Source organism: Gasterosteus aculeatus, chromosome 5 (assembly GCF_964276395.1).
Source record: "Gasterosteus aculeatus chromosome 5, fGasAcu3.hap1.1, whole genome shotgun sequence".
Taxonomy (NCBI): Eukaryota; Metazoa; Chordata; class Actinopteri; order Perciformes; family Gasterosteidae; genus Gasterosteus; species Gasterosteus aculeatus.
Genome location: NC_135692.1, coordinates 13,898,278 through 13,917,881, shown reverse-complemented (window position 1 = coordinate 13,917,881; position 19,604 = coordinate 13,898,278). Strand labels below are relative to the sequence as shown.

The window sequence follows — 19,604 nt, the reverse complement described above, 5'->3', positions numbered from 1 at the left end:
TACAAAATGAATGCATGGATGGATAAATCAGAACTACACAATGGTGTTAACATCTCTATTTTCTTTTTTAATTTGAGAACGGAGCGGGCGTTCTTAGAAGACCACATCTCCATCATCATAATTATGCTAAATGTACGTCATGATTATGAGCTCTTTTTCTTCACTTCTTCGCCGTGGTCTTTTTGTAGACATTTAATCCGCAATCATCCGTGCACACATCATCATCATCATCGTCGTCGTCGTCGCGTTGTCTTTTTCGTCTCCACTAAGCGGTCGCTTTGTCGCGATACTCACTGCAGCCCAATTCGTCCGTGCGATCCCCACAGTTGTCGTTGTGGTCACACACGTACGGCAGGGCGACGCATTGTCCGTTGGTGCATTTAAACTGTTCCAGCGTGCAGGGCGGCAGCGTGGGCTCGCGGCCTGAGAGGGACACAGTTAGAGTGAGTCGTCTGCACACGTGCACAGTCCAACGTTGCATTCAGAGCTTTCTCCACGAGGTCAAGCGGTCTATAAATACCGCTGACAACGAAAAAAAAAAAGACAAAGCACGGACAAGATACTGTGATGTAGGCATGTACCATAACATCATGCACGATATTCACTCCAGCGCTTATCCAATTCAAATGTCATTAGATGAGCTACAAGTAAATCCACCTCCTGACTAAACCATACTATTTAATCTCCTCTTAAAAATAATTTGCTATGATTGATGCTTAAGCTCATTGTGTAACATTCCATAAAACAGACCATTTCCTCATCCCGCGTACATTACAGGCTTTCTGTGCTTTGCAGACACCCTGATGTCATTTGGGGATTTCCTATTTCAGTTGCCTTAAAGAGGAAATTTCCGGAAGCGCCTGTAATGTTCCAACTAATCCTGGGGGATGCCAGGAAGTGATCAGTGGCGCATTTGCTCATTACAAATCTGGTCATAGCAACGCCACGTGCGCGCAAAATACCTACATTTACAATTGTGATTATTGCAGCTTTGCTTGTTCCTGTTATTAACATTGTTATTCCTCTATTTATTACTATATTGTGACAATGTCATAGCAATAATCCAACGTCTGAGTAGCTCGTGCAGCCAGCAGCTGTGCCTCAGCATCTGCAGTCCTTGTTCATTCAGAGATAATTGGTCACAAATGATCCTCAACAGCGGCAGTAACCATTTAGAAGCCTCAGTTGACACAGTCTTTGGAACAGTTCTTCAAAAATGCTTTCATTCTGCCAAATAGCACTGGCACGGATATTTGCTTCCACCACACAGTATAACCTGCGTTGAGCAGGCAGATTGTGGCGTACGTGTGTGAGATCTTACAGAGTTCTTCCTTCTCGTCGCTGCCATCGCCGCACTCGTCCTTCTGGTTGCACAGCAGGCCGGAGTAGATGCAGTAACCGTTTGCACAGCGGAACCTGGACGGCATCTCGCAGGTCACATTCACTGTTAAAACACACACACAAGTTCAGAAAAAACCTCAACAAGAAAAGATTAATGAAAAATTGCTGCTTTAACGCGTTCAGTTTTTTCTTATTTGTCATAATTATGAGTTTACGGTTGCAGAGCTCCAAATCCTTTCACTTTATAGCTTTTAATGAAGAGGGGAAACAATAAAGGGAATAATATGTCCATGCTGGCTCAAGCTAGATCAAGTTCAACTTGGGAAAGAATTGTGATGTGTTTTAAGGAATGAATAAATCTGTTAATTCACACCGGCACGAGTACAGATAAAATACTTATTCCTTACAGCATAAAGTGAGCTGCTCATCAGAGCGATCCCCACAGTCATCGACTCCGTCACACACCCAGCCCTGGCTCACACACAGATGGTTCGCACACTGGAACTGGCTTTGAGGGCACCAACGGCCTCCTGGGTAACGGGTGGCTGTTGGGAGTATTAAGTTAATATGCTGATTGAACAATAAGTCCACATTATGACATAATTATTACATGTTTTGATATCATTTAACCTACTATAATGTCATTTGGACATTTACATACTTTACATGCAGACACCTCCTAACAAGCGGCTACTAACAAAAAACAGATACGGCTCCATTAAAACCACGTTATCAGCTTTGACGTTGTTTGCTTACGACAGCTGGTCTCGTCCGTCAGGTCCTGACAATCCGGCCGGCCGTCACACTGCAGAGCGGCGGGGATGCAGTGACCCGAGTCGCACTGGAAGCGCCCCGGACGACACGTGTGCAACTCTGGAAGAAAGCCGGGCGGTAAAGAGGGGGGCCCGCTCACGGCGCAGGGTATTTCGGAGGAAACGAGTGGGCGTGTGCGCAGCTCACCGCAGTCGCGTTCGTCGGACTGATCCCCACAGTCGTTGTCGTGGTCACACACCCAGTTGCCAGGGATGCACTGCGCGTTGTCACATCGAAACTCACTCTCGGAGCAGGGCCGCGGCTCTATCGGCAGCAATCGACACACGAAAGGGACGCACAAAAAGCCGAATGAATAAATGTGCATGTATAGTGTGGGATATATTTCAGAAGTTATCCGTAACCCAAATGAAAGACCGAGCGCGAGTAAAAAATACATATTCCTGCTGGTTTTGTCGTGGATCGAGCTGTAAAATATATTGAGTATGACACTGACGGCAGTTTCTTTCATCCGAGCTGTCGCCACAGTCGTCGGTGCCATCACACTGCCATCGGATGGGAACGCAGCGGTGGTTTTCACATCGGAAATCTCCCAGAGGATCGCAGGTCACCTCCTCTGTTGGAGGACAAAGTCAAACATGGACATTCAAAGATCAACATGTAGTCAATCATAAAAGAAAAGACTCCTTTTTCAAAACCCAGATAATCATAAAAAAAAAACACACATACACCTTTCTGTGCATTGTGCAAAGTTGTCTGTTGACGAAAATTGCCTTAATGAAAATTGCCAATCACACGGTTAATGGTATTCAGAAAATCAACATCTGCTTTTACCCTAAAGAACCCGAAACCTTTTTAAAACACAGGACACATACAGTGCTACACAGCATTTAATAGTCGTCGCACTGACCGCAGCCTTGCTCGTCGCTGTTGTCGATGCAGTCGTTGGTGCCGTCGCAGCGAGCCCATTGAGGGACGCAGCGGTAGTTCGTCTTGCAGGAAAACTCAGTTTCCTCGTCGCACTTATAGTCTGGACCCACTGCCCGAGACAAAGGGAAGCATTGATTGGCAGCAGAGCGCCGTATCACTTCAGTGCAGTGGGCCACTTACTGCAGGTTTCATACGGCTCGTCGGATCCGTCCCCACAGTCGTCCTGGGCGTCGCACACGTAGCCCGACGGAAGACAGCGCCCGTTGGCGCACCGGAACTCTCCCGGTTTGCACGTCCTCTGGGAGCAAGTCTCTGCGTCCTCGTCGCTTGCGTCCGAACAGTCGCTCACGCCGTCGCAGTGCCAGGACACGGGGATGCACTTCTTGTTTTTACACTGGAACTGGTTTTCTTGGCATCGGTGGTCGCCTAAGAGGGGGAGGGGGGGTGAGAGAACGCGGCTTGAAACCGAACCGTCAGGCCTGGCGGAGGCCTCTTCTGGCCCGCTACAGTCAATCACAGTTCCTGTTTGTCAGTTGTCCTACTGCAAAGAGCGGCGTCCTCGTCGGTGCTGTCGGGGCAGTCCGGATGGCCGTCGCAGATGAAGCCGGGGTAGGTGCAGTTGCCGTCGCGACACTGGAACTGGCCGACGGGGCAATAGCGGGGCGGGCAGGTCTGAGGCTCGTCCGAGCCATCGCCGCAGTCCGACTGGCCGTCGCACTTCCACCATATGGGGACGCACCTGTGGACGAGACACGGCACGAACAGGTTGGCTCACAGAATATAGATGTTCTCTTTTATTTGAATCTACCTTCTACTTTGTCCTTTCCTAATTTGTTTAGATTCACAGGATCTTTACATTCAACACAACACAAAGTCACAATGGATGCGACGGCTGTGAAACGGGAGCGCGGGTGATTTCACATCCGACTCACTTCTCATTGTCTCCACAGCGGAACTGGGTGCTGGAGCAGTCGGCGACGCACTGGATCTTGAAGCCCACCGAGAGGCCGATGAAGTTATCGGGGCACTGGCAGGTAGCCTGTTCCCCACCGGGGGCAATCAGACACAAGTGACTGCAGGTCAGGTGATGGGAGGAGCAGGGGTTCTCACCTGGGAAGGGAACGCGTAGGTAAATGCTGACCTTTTCTCAATTGAATACGATGAGAAGACAAGCTGCCACATTTAAATGCACATACTGCGGGGCTGCCTGTAGGGGTGGAACACGCGAATGTCGTATGGCCGATGTGTGTTGTTGCCCATGACTGTGCGCTGCTCGCCAGTGTACTTGTGAGCCTTCTCTACTGTATGTGTGTTCCAGTCCGTCCAGTAGACCCAGTCCTCGAACAGGGAAACGGCAAAGACGTGGGGAAGCGCACCGGCGATGGCTCGGTGTCGGTTCTGGCCGTTCATGTCTGCAAAGCTGAAGGTCGATACATCGGAGGGGGTTAGTACACGTTGGAGGGATTGCACGGTTATTATTATACAGGAAGTCTATGGACGCGTGACTGAATCTCTGAACTCACTCCAGAAAGCTGAGGTGGGAATCAGCAAAGAAGATGTTGTTGGTGGTGTAGTCGATGGTCAGAGCACTGGGCCACTCCAGCTTGCTCGTTATGAGGGCGCTGACATTGTGTCCGTCCATGCCAACTCTGCCGATATATGCTGTGTCACCCCAGTCGGTCCAGTAAAGCCATCTGGAGGGGAGGAAAAAAAAAAGAGTAAAGACAAGATGATAAAAGAGTAAGATGTAGTGGATATTTAGCATTATCAGTAGTAGAAATATTCAATATTGAATTTCCCTTATATTTTCTCTGGAATACGGACAAACAGCTCAAGATTTGCAAGATCAATCAACTGTAAACATTAGGTTTTGGTGTTAAATTGCATCTGTGTGTGTGTGTTTAAGCACCCGTATTTGGGGTTAACGGCCACAGCACGGGGCCGGCTGATAGGATAAGTGGCGTTTCCATCAGTGAATTCTCCTGACAGCAGTCTCTTCTGGTAGCGTCCATCCAGCTCCATCACGTGGACTGAGCCGTAATAACCGTCCAGCCAGTACAGCTTCCTGCAGGAGACACAAAAGCTTTCAATGAGATCCCTGCAGCCATGTTTTGTTCTGTCGGGCTGACGCCATGCTCATAATTACATGAATAAAATAGATTTAAATGGGAGATTTTCAAATCGTCTTTGTTCACAAACGTGTTCATGACTAATTATTAGAATCAGAATCAGCCTTAATAAGATTAAACTACACACCTGCCCACCCAGTCCAGTGCCAGGCCTTCAGCTCCGAATACATCGTCATCCGCCAGAGTCTCCCTGTCGGTGCCGTCAAAACGCATCCGCTCGATCCTTCCCGCCCCCGCGTCCAGCCAATAAAGCCTCTTCTCGTAGTCGTCAAAATCTAGCGCCACCACATTGGTAAGCCCCTGCAGGACGATGCTCAGAAGTGACCCGTCGGTGGTCAAATTGCGGATGTAGTAGCGATTGCTGTACAACAGGTACGGGGCGACGCCACTGTTCTGGCGACAGGTGCGTCCGTCCGGCTCGCGGACGTACCCGGGGGCGCATTTGCAGTGGAACGAGCCGACTGTGTTCTCGCAGATCTGGCTGCAGACGGCGGGTGTGCTGGAACACTCGTCGAGGTCCTCGCAGGCTTTGCCGTCCGGCATGAGCCGGTAGCCCGGCTGGCAGGAGCAGTAGTAACCGGTGAGCGTGTCGGTGCACAGCTGGGCGCACTTGTGGACTGATGGGTTGAGGCACTCGTTGACTCCTAATCGGAACAAGTAGAAAAAAAAGACAGGAAAAGACAACGATCATTCGTTCATTAACAATGAATATCTTTGTGTTTTGGACTCTTGTGAACATAAACATTGGAAGATGTTTGACATCGGAATGTAAGCTCGTTCGTGTGAGGGACACTCCCATCGATTAACACCCGTATTTTCGACCTGACGTCTTATTTCCGATCCTCTCACCGCAGCCTTTCTCGTCGCTGTTGTCCCCGCAGTCTTTTTGTCCGTTGCACACCTTGCCGACGTCGATGCAATCGCCCGACTTGCACATGAACTGCTGCGGAGCGCAGGTGGGCCGGGGCGGGGCGCACAGGCTCTCCGCCTCATCCGAGCCGTCCGTGCAGTCGCTCTGCCCGTCGCAGGTGAAGGAGGCGGGGATACAGGCTCCGTTGCCGCAGGTGAACTGGTGGCTGCTGCAGGTGTCGTAGGCGCAGTGCAGCTCGTCGCTGCCGTCGCCGCAGTCGTTCACGCGATCGCAGCTGGGGGAGGGAGGACGAATCCGTCAAGACTCTCTCAAGTAACCGGACCTGCAAAGTGACGTCTACTTTTGTCCACGCTTTTCTACTCACTGGTAGGGGAGGAGGATGCAAATCCCGTTGGAACAGGCGAATTCGTTCATGTGGCAGGTGCGGTTGGGGCAGTTATGGAGCTCGTCCGCCGCATTGGCGCAGTCTTTCTCTCCGTCACACACAAAGCTGAGCGGCACACAGCGCGGGTAGCTGGGAAACCATGTGGGACAGGTGAACTGGTCGGAACTGCAGGTTTGTTGGCCTGAAGGAGACGGAGGAAAGATGAGCAAGCTCGACTATATAATATGATAACAAGTTGGTGGATGATTACATAATTCAGATGAGATGTGGGATGAAGTTAAGAAAAAGAGAAATCTGCTGAAATATAATGTATGTTTCTATCCCGTCACACATCACTTATCGTAAATAGATCATCAGTAGTCCTGTAATAAATAAATCTCTACAGTCTCACCACATTGTAGTTCAGGTGCCTCGTCACTTGTGTCCCAGCAGTCATTATTCCCATCACAGACCAACGACTGGGGGATGCAGTTTCCATTCGTACAGCTGAACTGGCTGGGACCGCATGTTCTGATTTGATCCTCTGCACAGGAACAAACACACAGACGTCTGACTTCCTGTGTAGAAAACAGCTCCATGGATAACCATCACATAAAAAAATATCCGTTCTGACAAACAAACTAAAATGCAAGAAAAAAAAAAAAAGGGGATTATCTACAAAGTGAAAAGTCACATTGACAAAATCAACTTTGAATCGCGTGTAAATGCAGAGAACTCACTACAGGAAAGAGGTTCGTCTGTCGCATCACTGCAGTCTTGGATGGAGTCACACACCCAGGAGTCGGGGATGCATTTCCCTTCGTCACAGCGGAACTGATCCGTAGAACATGTGCGCCCCGCTGTGAACACAGCAACACAAAGCCTTCCTTACGGCCAGTTTCAGCTGATCTACTCAGCAGGTAAAACGTAAAACTCTGCAAGTAAGTCTCTTTCTTACGCCCCCTCTCATATATAGCAGCAGGACCAAGTGCTCAACCTACCGCAGAAGAGAGGATTCTCATCGCTGTTGTCTCCACAGTTGTTGTAGCCATCACACAGGCTTTCAGGGTAGATGCAGATGTTGTTGCGTTCACACTTGACTTGGTCTGCAGGACACGACCTGTCAGCTGGAGAGGATGAGCGGAGGGCGAAACAACAGAACTTCAGCCGGAGAATCAAAAACACATTTCACTTATTCAACAGCAAATAATTACACCTGGAAGGTGGGGTTTATAAAGTTCAGCTGGTTAATACGTTACTAGGAGGTTGCCGTTAATGCTTTCTAGGCTTTCTAGTCACACGATTCCAGATCAGGCCGCGTGTTCTGATGTGTTCAGACAAGGTTTCTGCTTCTTGTGGTGATCCATGGGGGCTCAACTACTCGCAACACTCACAAGGTTCCAACGGCAATTTCCAAACTGTATTTTCCGGCTCATAAAATGAATCCCCCGATCGGTTCAAGCATCACTCACGGCAGTTGATTTCGTCCGAGGTGGTGTTCTCTCTGCAGTCGTTGTGGCCGTCGCAGACGAGGGCTGCGCTGATGCAGCGTCCGTTGGCGCAGGTGAACTCGGTGGCGGGGTTGCACGTGGGGAAAGGGCAGCCTCGCTCGTCGCTGTTGTCTCCACAGTCGTCGACGTAGTCGCAGACGTAGCTGAGCAGCACGCAGCGGCCGTTGTCGCAGGTGAAGTCCGTGGCTGAGCAGGTGTGGAAGGCTGAGAATGGAAGGCGGTGGTGTTTCGCGTCTTAAGACTTTCTGTTTACGCTCTCATTGTGATACGCGTTACACTGTCTAAAGTTCTGACGCCGGGTCTCACCGCACACTCTCTGCAGCTCATCCGAGTTGTCCTGGCAGTCGTCGTGGCCGTCACACTTCCAGCGGGCCGAGATGCAGTTCCCGTTGAGACAGCTGAACTGCTCCGGCTGACAGCGTTTCCCTGTGTCTTCAATGCAGTCTTTGCCGTTGTTGGCCAGGTACCACTTCCCCTCATGAGGACACTGGCACTCTGGGCCCAATGGACCTGCGGGAGAGAATTTGGCATGTGAGGGAAATTAAGAATGGAGAAAAAGGACTCACTTGAAATGCAAAACACTTCTATTGCCCTATATCATGCATAAAGATATTATGCAAGACTTTCTTCTTTTTTAGCCAACAAAAAAATTACGAGTCAATTCCTACCGGGGACACAGACATTACTGCAGCCTCCGTTGAACTGCTGACAGGAGCTGGAGCAGCTCTCCTGCTTCGACGCGGCATAAACGTGGATGTCGTTTGGTCGGTACTGCAGGTCCTGGGCCAGCACTGTTACGCCAGACCCATCGACTTTCCCCGCCCTGAAGACGGCTCTCTCCGTCCAGTCAGTCCAGAAGATGTCTTGCTGGAAGACAGTCATAGCGTACGGGTACTGGACCCCCAGCAGGATCACTTGTCGGTTGGCGCCGGTGAGAGTGGCCCTTTCGATCTTATTTCTAAGGGAAGGGGAGAGGAAGAGTCGTTGGGGAACATGTCAGCAGTGTGGGGGGTCTGCTGCAACACAGTTTGCATCAGAAGCTGCACGTACAATGAGGCGTCCGCCCAGTAAAGCATCCTCTCCTCATAATCCAGGGTCAAGCCGTTGGGCGTCGTGAGGCTGCTGTTGATGATCGGAGTCCGGAATTTTCCACCCAGCGTGGCTCTCTCAATTTGAGCCGGAAAGCCCCAGTCAGTCCAGTACAGGTAACTGGAAAAAGAGAGAACGGGATAAGCAGGGAGGAGAGGAGCTGCAGCGCGAGTGCAGGAATCATCCGTCCTCTGTAGTGACTGGTTGGTGAAAATAAAGGGCCGTTGCTTTTACCCGTAGCACGGGTCCACGACGATGCCTCTGGGACGATTTGCGTGGGCAACGATTGAGCGGTTCGCCCCGTCCGCCCCGATGGACTGGACATTGCGGCTGTAGTAGTCGGTGAAGTAGAGACGCTTGTTGACCCAATCATACGCCAATCCCTCTGGGTCATCCAAATCTGAGCAGCGGGACCGAGACAAGAGGGTATTGCATTGTGAGAAAGGAGCATGGAATTAAACAGGAGGAAAAACATATGGCAAGAGTTCCAACAAAGGCATAAGAGCAGCGATTAACGCTCGACTCACCTGTAGCTAGGAGGACGGGCGCAGTGGTGATGGATGTCGTGGTGACGTAGCCAATTCTGCTCCCTCCAATTCCCAAATACTGGGTGAAGAAGATTTTCTTCTCCTTGAAGTCATAATCCAAAGCCATCAAGTTGTAGCCCAGGTTCACCACCGGATAGGGGGCGCTGTGGTCCAAAGGATCCAACCTCAGGCTGTTCAGCGTGTAATCCGTGGTGAAAACTAAAAACTCCTCTTGTCCGTAACCACACGTCACTCCGTTGCTAAGGAGCGACCCGTGTGCACAGCCGCACTTTGGCTGCTCCTGGCCCGGCATGGCGAAGCAGAGCTGCTGGCAGCGTCCGTTGTCCTCTTGGCACGGGTTAAAGCCCACCTGGTTGGCGGACGTAGGCTGGACATGAGCGTCAAAGACCGAGACATCCATCAGCCCCTCGAGATTGTCTCGAATTACCTGGTAGATTTTGGAAAAAAAGAAGTTCTGGTGTTTAGTGCCATCGACATTCACACTAATTACTCAAATTTACCATCATTACGTTTGATTTTGTATTATCGACCGAATATATTTTTTATTCGATCAACTAATACGTAAATTTGCATTGGTTTAAACTGACAAAATAATGTTTACATGAATAATATTTCTTTTAATACTATATTAAATCAAGCGGATTTTGCTCTCACCTCTGGCTGGTCGGCATTAGCTGGGTCCTTACTGGCCTGTAAGAGCTTCCTAAGCTTTGTGTCCACCCACAGCATGTAGTTTCCAAAAATAGCCATCCCCACCGGCGATGGATACCGGCTCCCAAACCGGACAATCTGCCTCTGTGTGCCGTCTGTAGCCATTCTGGAGATCATATCAAGCACGTCATCCGTCCAGTAGAGGAAATCGTTGGTATAATCAATAGTAAGGCCCCGAGGTGACGCTAGGCTTTCTGATGCCAACACAGTGCGGTTGGTGCCATCGAGCAGGGCCCGCTCAATTTTGGGCGTTTGGCCCCCGTCGGTCCAGAAGAGGTAGCGCAGCTTGGGGCTTACGGCCAGGTCCCGGGGCCGGTCTTGGGAAGACTTGAGGAGAATCATTCGGTAGGTGGTGTTGATTGAAAGCACCTCGAGGAAGGTCTCGCTCTCAAAGGCGTTGGTGAAATATACATTTCCTAAGAAAGGTAGATTTAAGGATGAGGATAAGAGACACGCAGCTATAGCTGCAGCTTGACACAGCACTAGAATTTTGCATGAAAATTAATATACTTTAGTAAACTATTATCTATGAATTTCTTGATGCAAGTTCTAGTTAAAATCTTTGCCCTTTGTGCCTGTAAACTGAATGAAGGAAACGTCGGGCGGCTTCATACCCGCAACCCAGTCCACAGCAAGGCCCGGGATGCCTCCCCTTCCAACGCCTGAGTTGAGGACAGTGCTGTAATGGCCCCCATCGGTTTTGGCTCTGAAGATGCCCCTGAATGAGGGGGAGGTGCTGTTGTCAGCCCAGTATACAAAGCCAGATTCAACATGGAGATCCAAATTGCCTTTAATGGAGTAGGAAGCTGCGAGAAAAAAAAAAAAACACCACTTGTATCATCTCATTATTTGGTATTCAGAACGCCATAACGCAGAATAACATGAAGCCGACATACTTCCACCGACAGGCACCATTGCCTCAGAGTGGTCGGAGCTGTTTATGTGGAAGCCACGAATGTAGTTGGTAGCGGAGACAATTGCGAGAGACTCATACTGTTCACAGCGAGATCCGTCTTGGGACGGGTTGAAGCCTGTGGTACAGGCACAGGTTTTTTGATTGCCGGGTTTGGGTAGACACAGGTGGGGACAGCCCCCGTTGTTGGAGCTGCAGGCGTTGGTGGTCCCTGCGGAGTCTGAGGTGAGAGGAAAAGTTACTGGTGGAAGTAAGGATTAGTGGGTCATATGAGTATTGTAATGCAATCAACATCGGAATAAACATCGGAAGAAGCCAAGGAGAGTGTGGATTTTCTGCAGGAGAAAACACCAATAAAAGCTCAAAACAACTCCACGTACTGTCTCTGGCGTGCACTTTGAGGGCGCGCAGGCCGGACATCCCGCTCCTCATCACCGACATGTTAGCACCGTTGTGCTTGTCCACCCTCTCAATGACCTCGTAGTCCAGGTCGGTATAGTAGAGGTGGTTCTGGTGGATCGTCAGGCCCCAAGGATGGGAGAGGCCCCTCACCACAATCACCCGCGTTACTCCGTCCATGGTGCCACTCTCAATCTGGGAAGAAATAATGACGGAACAAGCAGAAGATGAAGATTAATTAAAAATAGAAATGACTGCATCTGGACGTTGAGTATTAAAAAGATAAATTTTTATCTCCCCCCATCCTCCCGGCAATGCAGCTGCAGAAATGTACAGTAACTGCACACATTTTTGTTCTCAGTCTATATGTTGAGCGGGTACAGAATACGCACCACCCCTGAGCCCGACACGCCCCAGTACAGTTTCATGGTAGAGACGTCAGCGGCGATGAATCCAATGTTGGCCAGGTTGCCCGTGTAGAGGTTGGTTAGGTTTCCTCCGTCCATGTCGGCACTGCCAACCTTTGGAGGAACTCCATTGTCTGCGCCTTTGTCTGTCCAGAACAATTTCCTGTGAAGGGAATGTGTGAACTACTTAGTCATCATGCTGTTCATATCGAAGGTTTTTAAATTGAACTATGTGTAAATCCCATGTAATACCGAGATGGAGAAAGTGTTTATTTTTACATGCTGTACAACATTTTGTTACTGTTTTTATCTCTAGCTGAACAGAGCTTTTACCCTCGAGCTGGATCCAGGGCTATTCCCAAGGGCTCTCCTGTTCCCTCCGGTTTACCGGTGGAGGTGATGAGGGTCTTTCTATAGTGCTGGTCTCCATCCACACGGATAACCTTGGTGAAGTGTAAACTTTAGGTTATTTACCTGTGCAATGACGTTGCAAAAACTGAATTAAAGACACACAAAATCCCAGATACATCCGTATGTATAAACCCAGCTGAAATTAACTGTGCTATGAAAGAACAGGGAGGGATACATGTTTATAATCTATTAATTTAGTCAATCTGTGTCATATTGAGGCTATTTTGGCATTATATTGTCAGTCAACAATCCACACTCATTGCGTTTTTTGTCTCAAAGGGTGCTTACCTCGATGGCTTTCCCAGTCGGATTGGTGTAAAACATTAAACGGCTTATCCAATCAAAAGCCAAACCAGACGGCGAGCCAATGAAAGCAGCCGGAGCAAACTCGGACCTGTTGGCACCGCTGGTTTTCACTTGCCATATAGAACCCTAACCAAAAATAAGGAAACAACGTGCATCACAACTGGCCTCTTGGAAATTGTAGCTGCTCGACTAATGGCAAAGATTCAAGTCAACCTCGACTCACAGTGCTCTGCACCCAATAGAGTAACTGCTCCTGGTCATCAAAGTCGATGTCCTTCCCCTGGCTGATGCCTGACACGGGGGCCATGGCATTGTTGGAAGGGTCAGTGGGGTCCAGAGGAATGCCAAATATCACGGAATCTCTCACCACCATCAAGAAGGGAGTTTCATCTAGAATAGGACAATGCACATGGCGAGAGGAGCACAGATTTCAACATGGTTGTGTAAAAGATACAAAATAAACGGCGATGAAGAGGAGAAAAAAAAGGTAAAAGCTACTGTAAGAAAACATACCTTTGACACATGTGCGTTTGTCGTCGCCAAGCTTCCAGCCAGACTGGCAGTGGCAGGTGTAGTACCTGGGTCTCAGGCCTGACAGCAGGCACAGCTGAGAGCACAGGTGTTCTCTGCATGGGTCGATGGCTAAAAACAAAACCAGTGTCACCTTCAACCACACTTAAGTTTACATTACATGTCATAGTCCTTTAGACTATTTTACAGCTTGCTTTCGAGAGTTTAACTGGAGGTTACCTGTTGGCTGCTTGATGGGATGGTCCATAACGATGCCCATGGGCTGGAAGACGTCGTTCATCAAAGTGGTGATGTTGCCGCCGTGGAACTTGTTCGTCCTCATCACTTTGCTGGTGTAGCGCTCCGACCAGTAGATGTCGTCCTCAAAGATGGTCATTCCGTGTGGGTGCTGGAGAACCTGGTGTGAGGTGAACAGGGATGAGCTTCATTTATTTATTAACGAAGATTTGCAGCTATGGGGTGGAAACAATTCTCAAACCTACCAGGTCACTTGCCATGACCTGATGGCGGTTGTTGCCATCGTAGTCACAGTAGTCAATATATTTGAGGTAGGCATCAGCAAAATAGAGCCTGCGTGTGGTGTAGTCCAGGGCCAGGCCGTTGGGCCAGTAGAGCTTAGTACTGACAATGACTCGTCTCATGGCTCCGTCCATACTGGCACGCTCGATCCTGGGGTTCTGACCCCAGTCCGACCAGAACATCAGGTTGGTGCTGAGAGGGATGACAACGCAATACGTATGTATATGTGATATCAATGTCTCTTTTTAGGGGCACACAAAACTGAAAGTCCAAGGGATAAAAATGTAACTCCAAATAAAAAAACATCCAAATGTCAGTTTCACTCAAAGAGTCTCTACTCACTAGTTACGGGGGTCTAAAACTAGTCCGCGGGGGCTTGTGACATTTTTGGTGAGGAGAACTTTCCGAAATCGACCGTCCAGAGTGGAGACCTCAATGTTTTCCAAGACAGAGTCGGTCCAATAAAGGTTGCGACCCGTCCAGTCCACAGCTATACTCTCAGGTACCATCAGACCGCTGGAGAACACCTAGGACAAGGACATATTGAACAAAGAATGTTGCCCGGTTTGTTGTGTAGCCATGTGGTCGAGGAGCAACCTTTGAACTCCACTTTTTAGAGGACCTTTGGTTTGGCTTACTTCCCGTCTGTCTGTGCCGTTCTGGTAGGCACTCCATATCTTTTTCTGTGAGGCATCTGCCCAGTAGATTCTGGAAGTCACGCGATCGAAGTCCACGGAAACGATGCCTGAACCGCTGATCACTGGTACGATCAGGGGGGGTCTCCTGTTGATCCTGTCCGCGACGATCTGACTTCGCTTGGCGACCAGAAGTACAGCTGCTAGTGGGTCTAAGGGAAGAAAAAACATGGTTGTTAAGTTGCTTTAAGATCCGGTAAATGCTTTTTCTAAGTACTCCGCTTTCATTTGTTTTGAGGTGCTGAGCAGATATGGATCTAGTGACGGAAAATACCCATCAATGTACCCAACATCACGTGAATCAATTACTGTGAATGACCAAAAAAAAAGGGCCCCCAACGATACGTTTCAGGATTTTTGTGATGCGGGTTCGTGGCTCACCTGCAGCTTTGCAGGTGCGTCCATCGGCCCCGAGGAGGTAGCCGTGTGAGCAGTAGCACCTAAAACTTCCTCTCTCGTTGAAGCACTGCTGGCTGCAGAAACCTGGGATCAGACACTCGTCGATGTCCTCGCAGGTCTTCGAGTCGTTGAGGAGCTGAAACCCTGATGGACAGGTGCACTGAGCCCCGAATGGTCCCTGGACACAGCCGTTGCTGCAGCCTCCGTTGTTTAGAACACAGTCGTCTTGGTCTTTGTGAAATTACATGAGTGAGTTAGTACTGTGTATGCATTAAGCATCGTGCTGTATTTGCTATTGCTTAATTCTGCTCTTGTAGGAATACGCTTGTTAGAGGCTCAAATATTGTATATAATGGAAAACTAATGGAAACTCACTGCAGATAGGCGACTCGTCTGCTCCATTGGGGCAGTCCCTCTGGCCATTGCACACCTTGTCCAGGTCGATGCACAGCAGGTCGGTGGGGCACTGCCACTGTCCGGAGGGGCAACTAAAAGGAGGGGTGGGGCAGTTCTGTTCATCACTCATGTCCCGGCAGTCATTCTCGCCGTCACACAGCCAGTCCGACGGGACACACAGCTTGTTGGTACACTGGAAGTAGTCGGCCCTGCACGTGACAGGCGGGCAGGAGTTGTGTTCGTCCGATCCATCCTCACAGTCCGGGTGGCCGTCGCACTCCCACTCGTCTGGTACGCAGAAACCGTCCGTCTGGCACTGGAACTCGTTTTTGTGGCACAGGCCAGGAACACGAGTGGCTGGTGGAAGGGGCAGCAGCAAATAATCCAAAATATTCAGAAAACTGAGACATTAAGACAGCGCCAAAATGAATCTGAATAACAATAAAACTGACAGAATTTCAAGTAGTGCCGTTAGTTTTAATTAAATCAACAGTAAACACAGCTATATTTGTTATATTGTGAGTCGGGGCTGGTAGCTTACGACAGTCTCTTTCATCGGAATGGTCCCTGCAGTCAAACACTCCGTCACAGCGATACCTCGAAGTGACACACTGGTCACCACTGGCGCAGGCAAACTCATAGGAGGCACAGGCAAACTCTAAAGATGGAAAAGGGAAATTAAGAGGCAAAATTGAAGTCAACTAAAGTAGGAAAACACAAAAGAATGGTATTTTCAAATTACCCCCACGTTAGTAAAACCCGACCCAACAAATATTGAAGTTAAAGTCACCGCAGTTTTTCTCATCAGAGCCATCCAGACAGTCCTGGTCTCCATCACACAAATATGAGTTGTGGATGCAGCGGTGGTCGGGACACAGGAAGTAGGCAGGAGGGCAAGTAGTGATGGTTGAATCTGTCACAGATACCGCTCATTTATCCAGGTGGCATTACATTACATTGACAAACTTTGTTTAAACGACTCTGAACTCCCATAATTAGACCCCACACACTTACTGCAGTTCCGTTCATCGGAGCCGTCGCCGCAGTCGTTGTTACCGTCACACACCCATATTTCAGAGACACACCTGTTGTTATCACAGGTAAAGTAGCCGGCAGCGCAGGTGCTAGGGAGACTAGTGGGGCAGTTCAATTCATCGGAACCGTCGCCGCAGTCGTCCACGCCGTCACAGCGCCAATTGGACAGGATGCAGTGCTTGTTGTTGCAGGTGAACGCTCGGGGAGAGCAGGTCGCTCCTGGTGAAGACACGCGAGGCAAGAGGATGGATTGAAGAAGTGATTTACTCAATCGTTCTCCTACCGCACACACACACACGTTTCCGTATTCAACGTATACCCGTATCTGTGCAGTTGGCCTCGTCAGTCTGGTCTATGCAATCAGCGACGCCATCGCAGCGGTAAGAGTTGGGTCGACAGTGTCCTTCATCACACTCAAAAGAGAAGTCGCCACAGTTGTTGTCAGGCGGGGGGGGGACAGAATCGTCCTTGATACAGTCCCTCTGATTGGCCTGAAGTTTCATGCCATACGGACAGCCGCACACTCGACTGAAGGACGGGGTCGGGAAACAGAAGTGGCTGCAGAGCCCGTTGGACACCACATTGCAGCGGCTGGTGAACGCTGCCAGAAGGATGATGGAGAGGCAGTCGGAGAGTTTCCGGATTACACACAACTACGGCCGTGGTGATACAGTCAACTATTCTGCTACTAGAATGTGATATTTATTTAGTATTTTCATGTCCTCCGTCCTCCCCTATCTGCCTGCAGTGCAGTGTGTGAACTTACCGCTGTGGAGGTCAGCTGTGTAGGCCTTGACGTTCAAGATGCCGGTGATTCCTTGTCTGATCATAACATTACCTCCCCCATCCCTCTTCCTCATCTCGAACACTGCTCTGGTCCTTGTGTCAGACACATACAGGTAGTCTACAAAAAGAGTAGATGGTTTAGCATTTGAAAAAAGACTAGCGAGAGTATAACAATGAATGCAATATTCTCACAAAAAAGGGTGTGTGGTAATGTTTTAGAGGTTTATGAAGTTTGAGTAATTGTGTGAAAGCTGAACATAGATACTTTAATATACAACTGTAAAGGTAGTGTGCAGTTACAACCCACCTGAATAAATTGTTAGGGAGTAGGGTTGAGTGATTTGGCCAATATTGGAGAATGTCTGTCTGTCATGTCCTTGGATGCTAATGTGACCAATCTGGTCCAGTTGGGAATCCACCCAATACAGCCGGTCCGTCCTGTTGAAGACCAAGGGATCAACCCGTGAATATAAAACACACATATGATTATATTCTCTTGAAAAGCCTGAGAGTTGTCTTTTCTGTGCTTACACAAAGTCGACAGAAAGTCCATACGGCCATCCCAGAGTTGTGTTGACCAGAGGAACAGCGTTGCTGCCATCAGTGAAGCCTCTCATTATGACCGCTGGACGGTACCAGTCGGACCAAAACAAGAAGCTGGGGATGAACATTGTCACACGGTCACAAATAGTTCCCTCATAAAAGCACTTCTGGGGATTACACAAGGAATGACAGCGGCTCCAAGCGTGGGCATAAGCAATTTAATGTGTCGATTCCTCTGCAGTCCCTGGAACATAAAACCTCCCCAAAGCAACTACAGCCACTGTAGTTAGACCTTTTAAATAAGAGCACTCACCCAGCGCTGGGATGCACTGCGATTCCTTTTGGGTTCCTTAATCCCGTCACAATGTCTCGTCTCGACTTGTCTGGGACTCTGAAGGCCACCACCGTTTTGTAGGTGCTCGTGGTCCAAAACAAGACTTTGGAGGTCCAGTCGTAAGCCATGGCGTCAATCGTTCCCACTCTGTAGCCTGTCAAGATCTGTTGGACTGAGAAAGCACACAGTAAATCAATAAAGTGATATGCGACACAGAAGATTAATAATAGAAGCTTGAAAGATCTAATATTAGGCTTATCTCCCATGGGTAATAGATTAATTGACCATGTTATTTACCATGCGATCTCCCTTATAGTCCATCTTAATGTGCTTTATAAAACAAATCTAATAAAGACCCACCAGTGCCGTTGAGGTTGGACTTATAGACGAGGCCTCTGGACCTGTCGTTGTAGAAAAGTGCTTCCTCGTTGCCGTCAAACTCCACAGCGGAGCCAGAGAAAGACGTCCCGAGCCCTGAGAGGGGCAGCGTGATGTCCTCCTGAAGGGACATATTCAGTGGAATCCCCCGCACCCCGAGAGAGGTGGCCAACAGCAAGTAGTCCTTCACCTCTGTTCCAAGAGAATTAAGTCACAGGGACAAAGACTGTCAAAAACATTAAGGATATTCCGAATGTTCGCTGTAGTAGTAGTGTCATTTTCAGTGTCTTCAATGTGATGCATGTATATGTAACAGAATAACTTTGGTAATCGCATGTGTGGATACGTTTATCATTAGGTTAAGTCCTTTTCGCATCGACTTGATTAGCAAACGTCCTGATGAAATTAAATCAAAATTGCTGCCATTGTGAATAATTTTGAACAATTCTGTAACAATGTATTTTACAGAATATCGATCCTACAGCAGAAAATGTAGCCTTTGACTGATTAAAGGGAAACTTACTGAAACACGTTCGGCGGTCAGTTTGCAGGTCATAACCGTGACGACACTTGCATCGGAAGCCCAGGCCGTCATTGTCGGTGCGGTGACTCAAAACACAAATCTGCTGACATCCACCGTTGTGTTTGCCGCACGGGTTCATCACTGAAAGACACAACACACATGCTCATTTCATTTCGCCACTGCTAATCAAAACCTCTGTACAGCAATGCCAGGAAAACTATATTGCATTTAATAAATCACTGCTAACAGAAGCAAAACCTCTGAATAAACACAAGGCCTCGCGTTCTCTCACACGCACAAACGCAACACAGTTTATTACAGTATATTTTAGCCAATCATACCATTTCATCTTCTCTACAGCATTGTAATATTCTAATATTATATAGCACGAGGCTTCAAGTAAGCGCATTGGGCAGCTGACCTCTTTCTGCACTGTGACTATATATTTTTGTTTATGATTATTTACTTGCGCAAATAAATAAAACAAAACAATAAGTGCACCTCCTTACCAACGGGTTGCAGGGCAGCATGGGAGACTACGACGTGACCCGGCCGCTTTGCGGTACGATAGAGGAGTGCCGGGTTGCTGCCGTTGAACCGGTTGGCTCTCACCACACCCATCTTGGTCCAGTCGGTGAAGAAGACATGGTTTTCAAACACGGCAATTCCGAAAGGATACGGAGCCTGGGTTCCACCGTTGAGCACTATTTTCCTGGGAAACGACAACACCTCAGATTGGACCTCATTGTTGAGCCGTTTCCGGC

The 19,604-nt window shown here is 48.9% G+C and overlaps 1 protein-coding gene across 1 annotated transcript in view; it reads right to left on the bottom strand.

The window, feature by feature from the left end:
- Positions 1-19,604, bottom strand: part of lrp2b (low density lipoprotein receptor-related protein 2b) — a 30,420-nt gene that overhangs the window by 5,157 nt on the left and 5,659 nt on the right. Inside the window, exons 14-64 of the mRNA XM_040176069.2 lie at positions 19,350-19,552; positions 18,841-18,981; positions 18,300-18,509; positions 17,919-18,111; positions 17,594-17,719; positions 17,370-17,500; positions 17,043-17,180; positions 16,596-16,877; positions 16,256-16,495; positions 16,032-16,154; positions 15,783-15,899; positions 15,221-15,598; positions 14,828-15,076; positions 14,390-14,598; positions 14,094-14,278; positions 13,715-13,943; positions 13,452-13,629; positions 13,215-13,343; positions 12,925-13,091; positions 12,684-12,827; positions 12,318-12,427; positions 11,970-12,147; positions 11,559-11,772; positions 11,162-11,398; positions 10,880-11,071; positions 10,209-10,681; positions 9,534-9,981; positions 9,241-9,406; positions 8,968-9,126; positions 8,586-8,875; positions 8,224-8,427; positions 7,879-8,121; positions 7,408-7,533; positions 7,147-7,266; positions 6,819-6,950; positions 6,407-6,608; positions 6,021-6,316; positions 5,299-5,815; positions 4,952-5,107; positions 4,566-4,736; positions 4,239-4,462; positions 3,975-4,152; positions 3,585-3,781; positions 3,223-3,468; positions 3,023-3,151; positions 2,609-2,728; positions 2,302-2,418; positions 2,098-2,214; positions 1,749-1,886; positions 1,322-1,444; positions 295-423 (exon numbers count right to left, since the gene is read on the bottom strand). Coding sequence (XP_040032003.2) covers positions 295-423; positions 1,322-1,444; positions 1,749-1,886; positions 2,098-2,214; positions 2,302-2,418; positions 2,609-2,728; positions 3,023-3,151; positions 3,223-3,468; positions 3,585-3,781; positions 3,975-4,152; positions 4,239-4,462; positions 4,566-4,736; positions 4,952-5,107; positions 5,299-5,815; positions 6,021-6,316; positions 6,407-6,608; positions 6,819-6,950; positions 7,147-7,266; positions 7,408-7,533; positions 7,879-8,121; positions 8,224-8,427; positions 8,586-8,875; positions 8,968-9,126; positions 9,241-9,406; positions 9,534-9,981; positions 10,209-10,681; positions 10,880-11,071; positions 11,162-11,398; positions 11,559-11,772; positions 11,970-12,147; positions 12,318-12,427; positions 12,684-12,827; positions 12,925-13,091; positions 13,215-13,343; positions 13,452-13,629; positions 13,715-13,943; positions 14,094-14,278; positions 14,390-14,598; positions 14,828-15,076; positions 15,221-15,598; positions 15,783-15,899; positions 16,032-16,154; positions 16,256-16,495; positions 16,596-16,877; positions 17,043-17,180; positions 17,370-17,500; positions 17,594-17,719; positions 17,919-18,111; positions 18,300-18,509; positions 18,841-18,981; positions 19,350-19,552 — 10,124 coding nt within the window. The remainder of the gene's footprint in view (positions 1-294; positions 424-1,321; positions 1,445-1,748; positions 1,887-2,097; positions 2,215-2,301; positions 2,419-2,608; positions 2,729-3,022; positions 3,152-3,222; positions 3,469-3,584; positions 3,782-3,974; positions 4,153-4,238; positions 4,463-4,565; positions 4,737-4,951; positions 5,108-5,298; positions 5,816-6,020; positions 6,317-6,406; positions 6,609-6,818; positions 6,951-7,146; positions 7,267-7,407; positions 7,534-7,878; positions 8,122-8,223; positions 8,428-8,585; positions 8,876-8,967; positions 9,127-9,240; positions 9,407-9,533; positions 9,982-10,208; positions 10,682-10,879; positions 11,072-11,161; positions 11,399-11,558; positions 11,773-11,969; positions 12,148-12,317; positions 12,428-12,683; positions 12,828-12,924; positions 13,092-13,214; positions 13,344-13,451; positions 13,630-13,714; positions 13,944-14,093; positions 14,279-14,389; positions 14,599-14,827; positions 15,077-15,220; positions 15,599-15,782; positions 15,900-16,031; positions 16,155-16,255; positions 16,496-16,595; positions 16,878-17,042; positions 17,181-17,369; positions 17,501-17,593; positions 17,720-17,918; positions 18,112-18,299; positions 18,510-18,840; positions 18,982-19,349; positions 19,553-19,604) is intronic.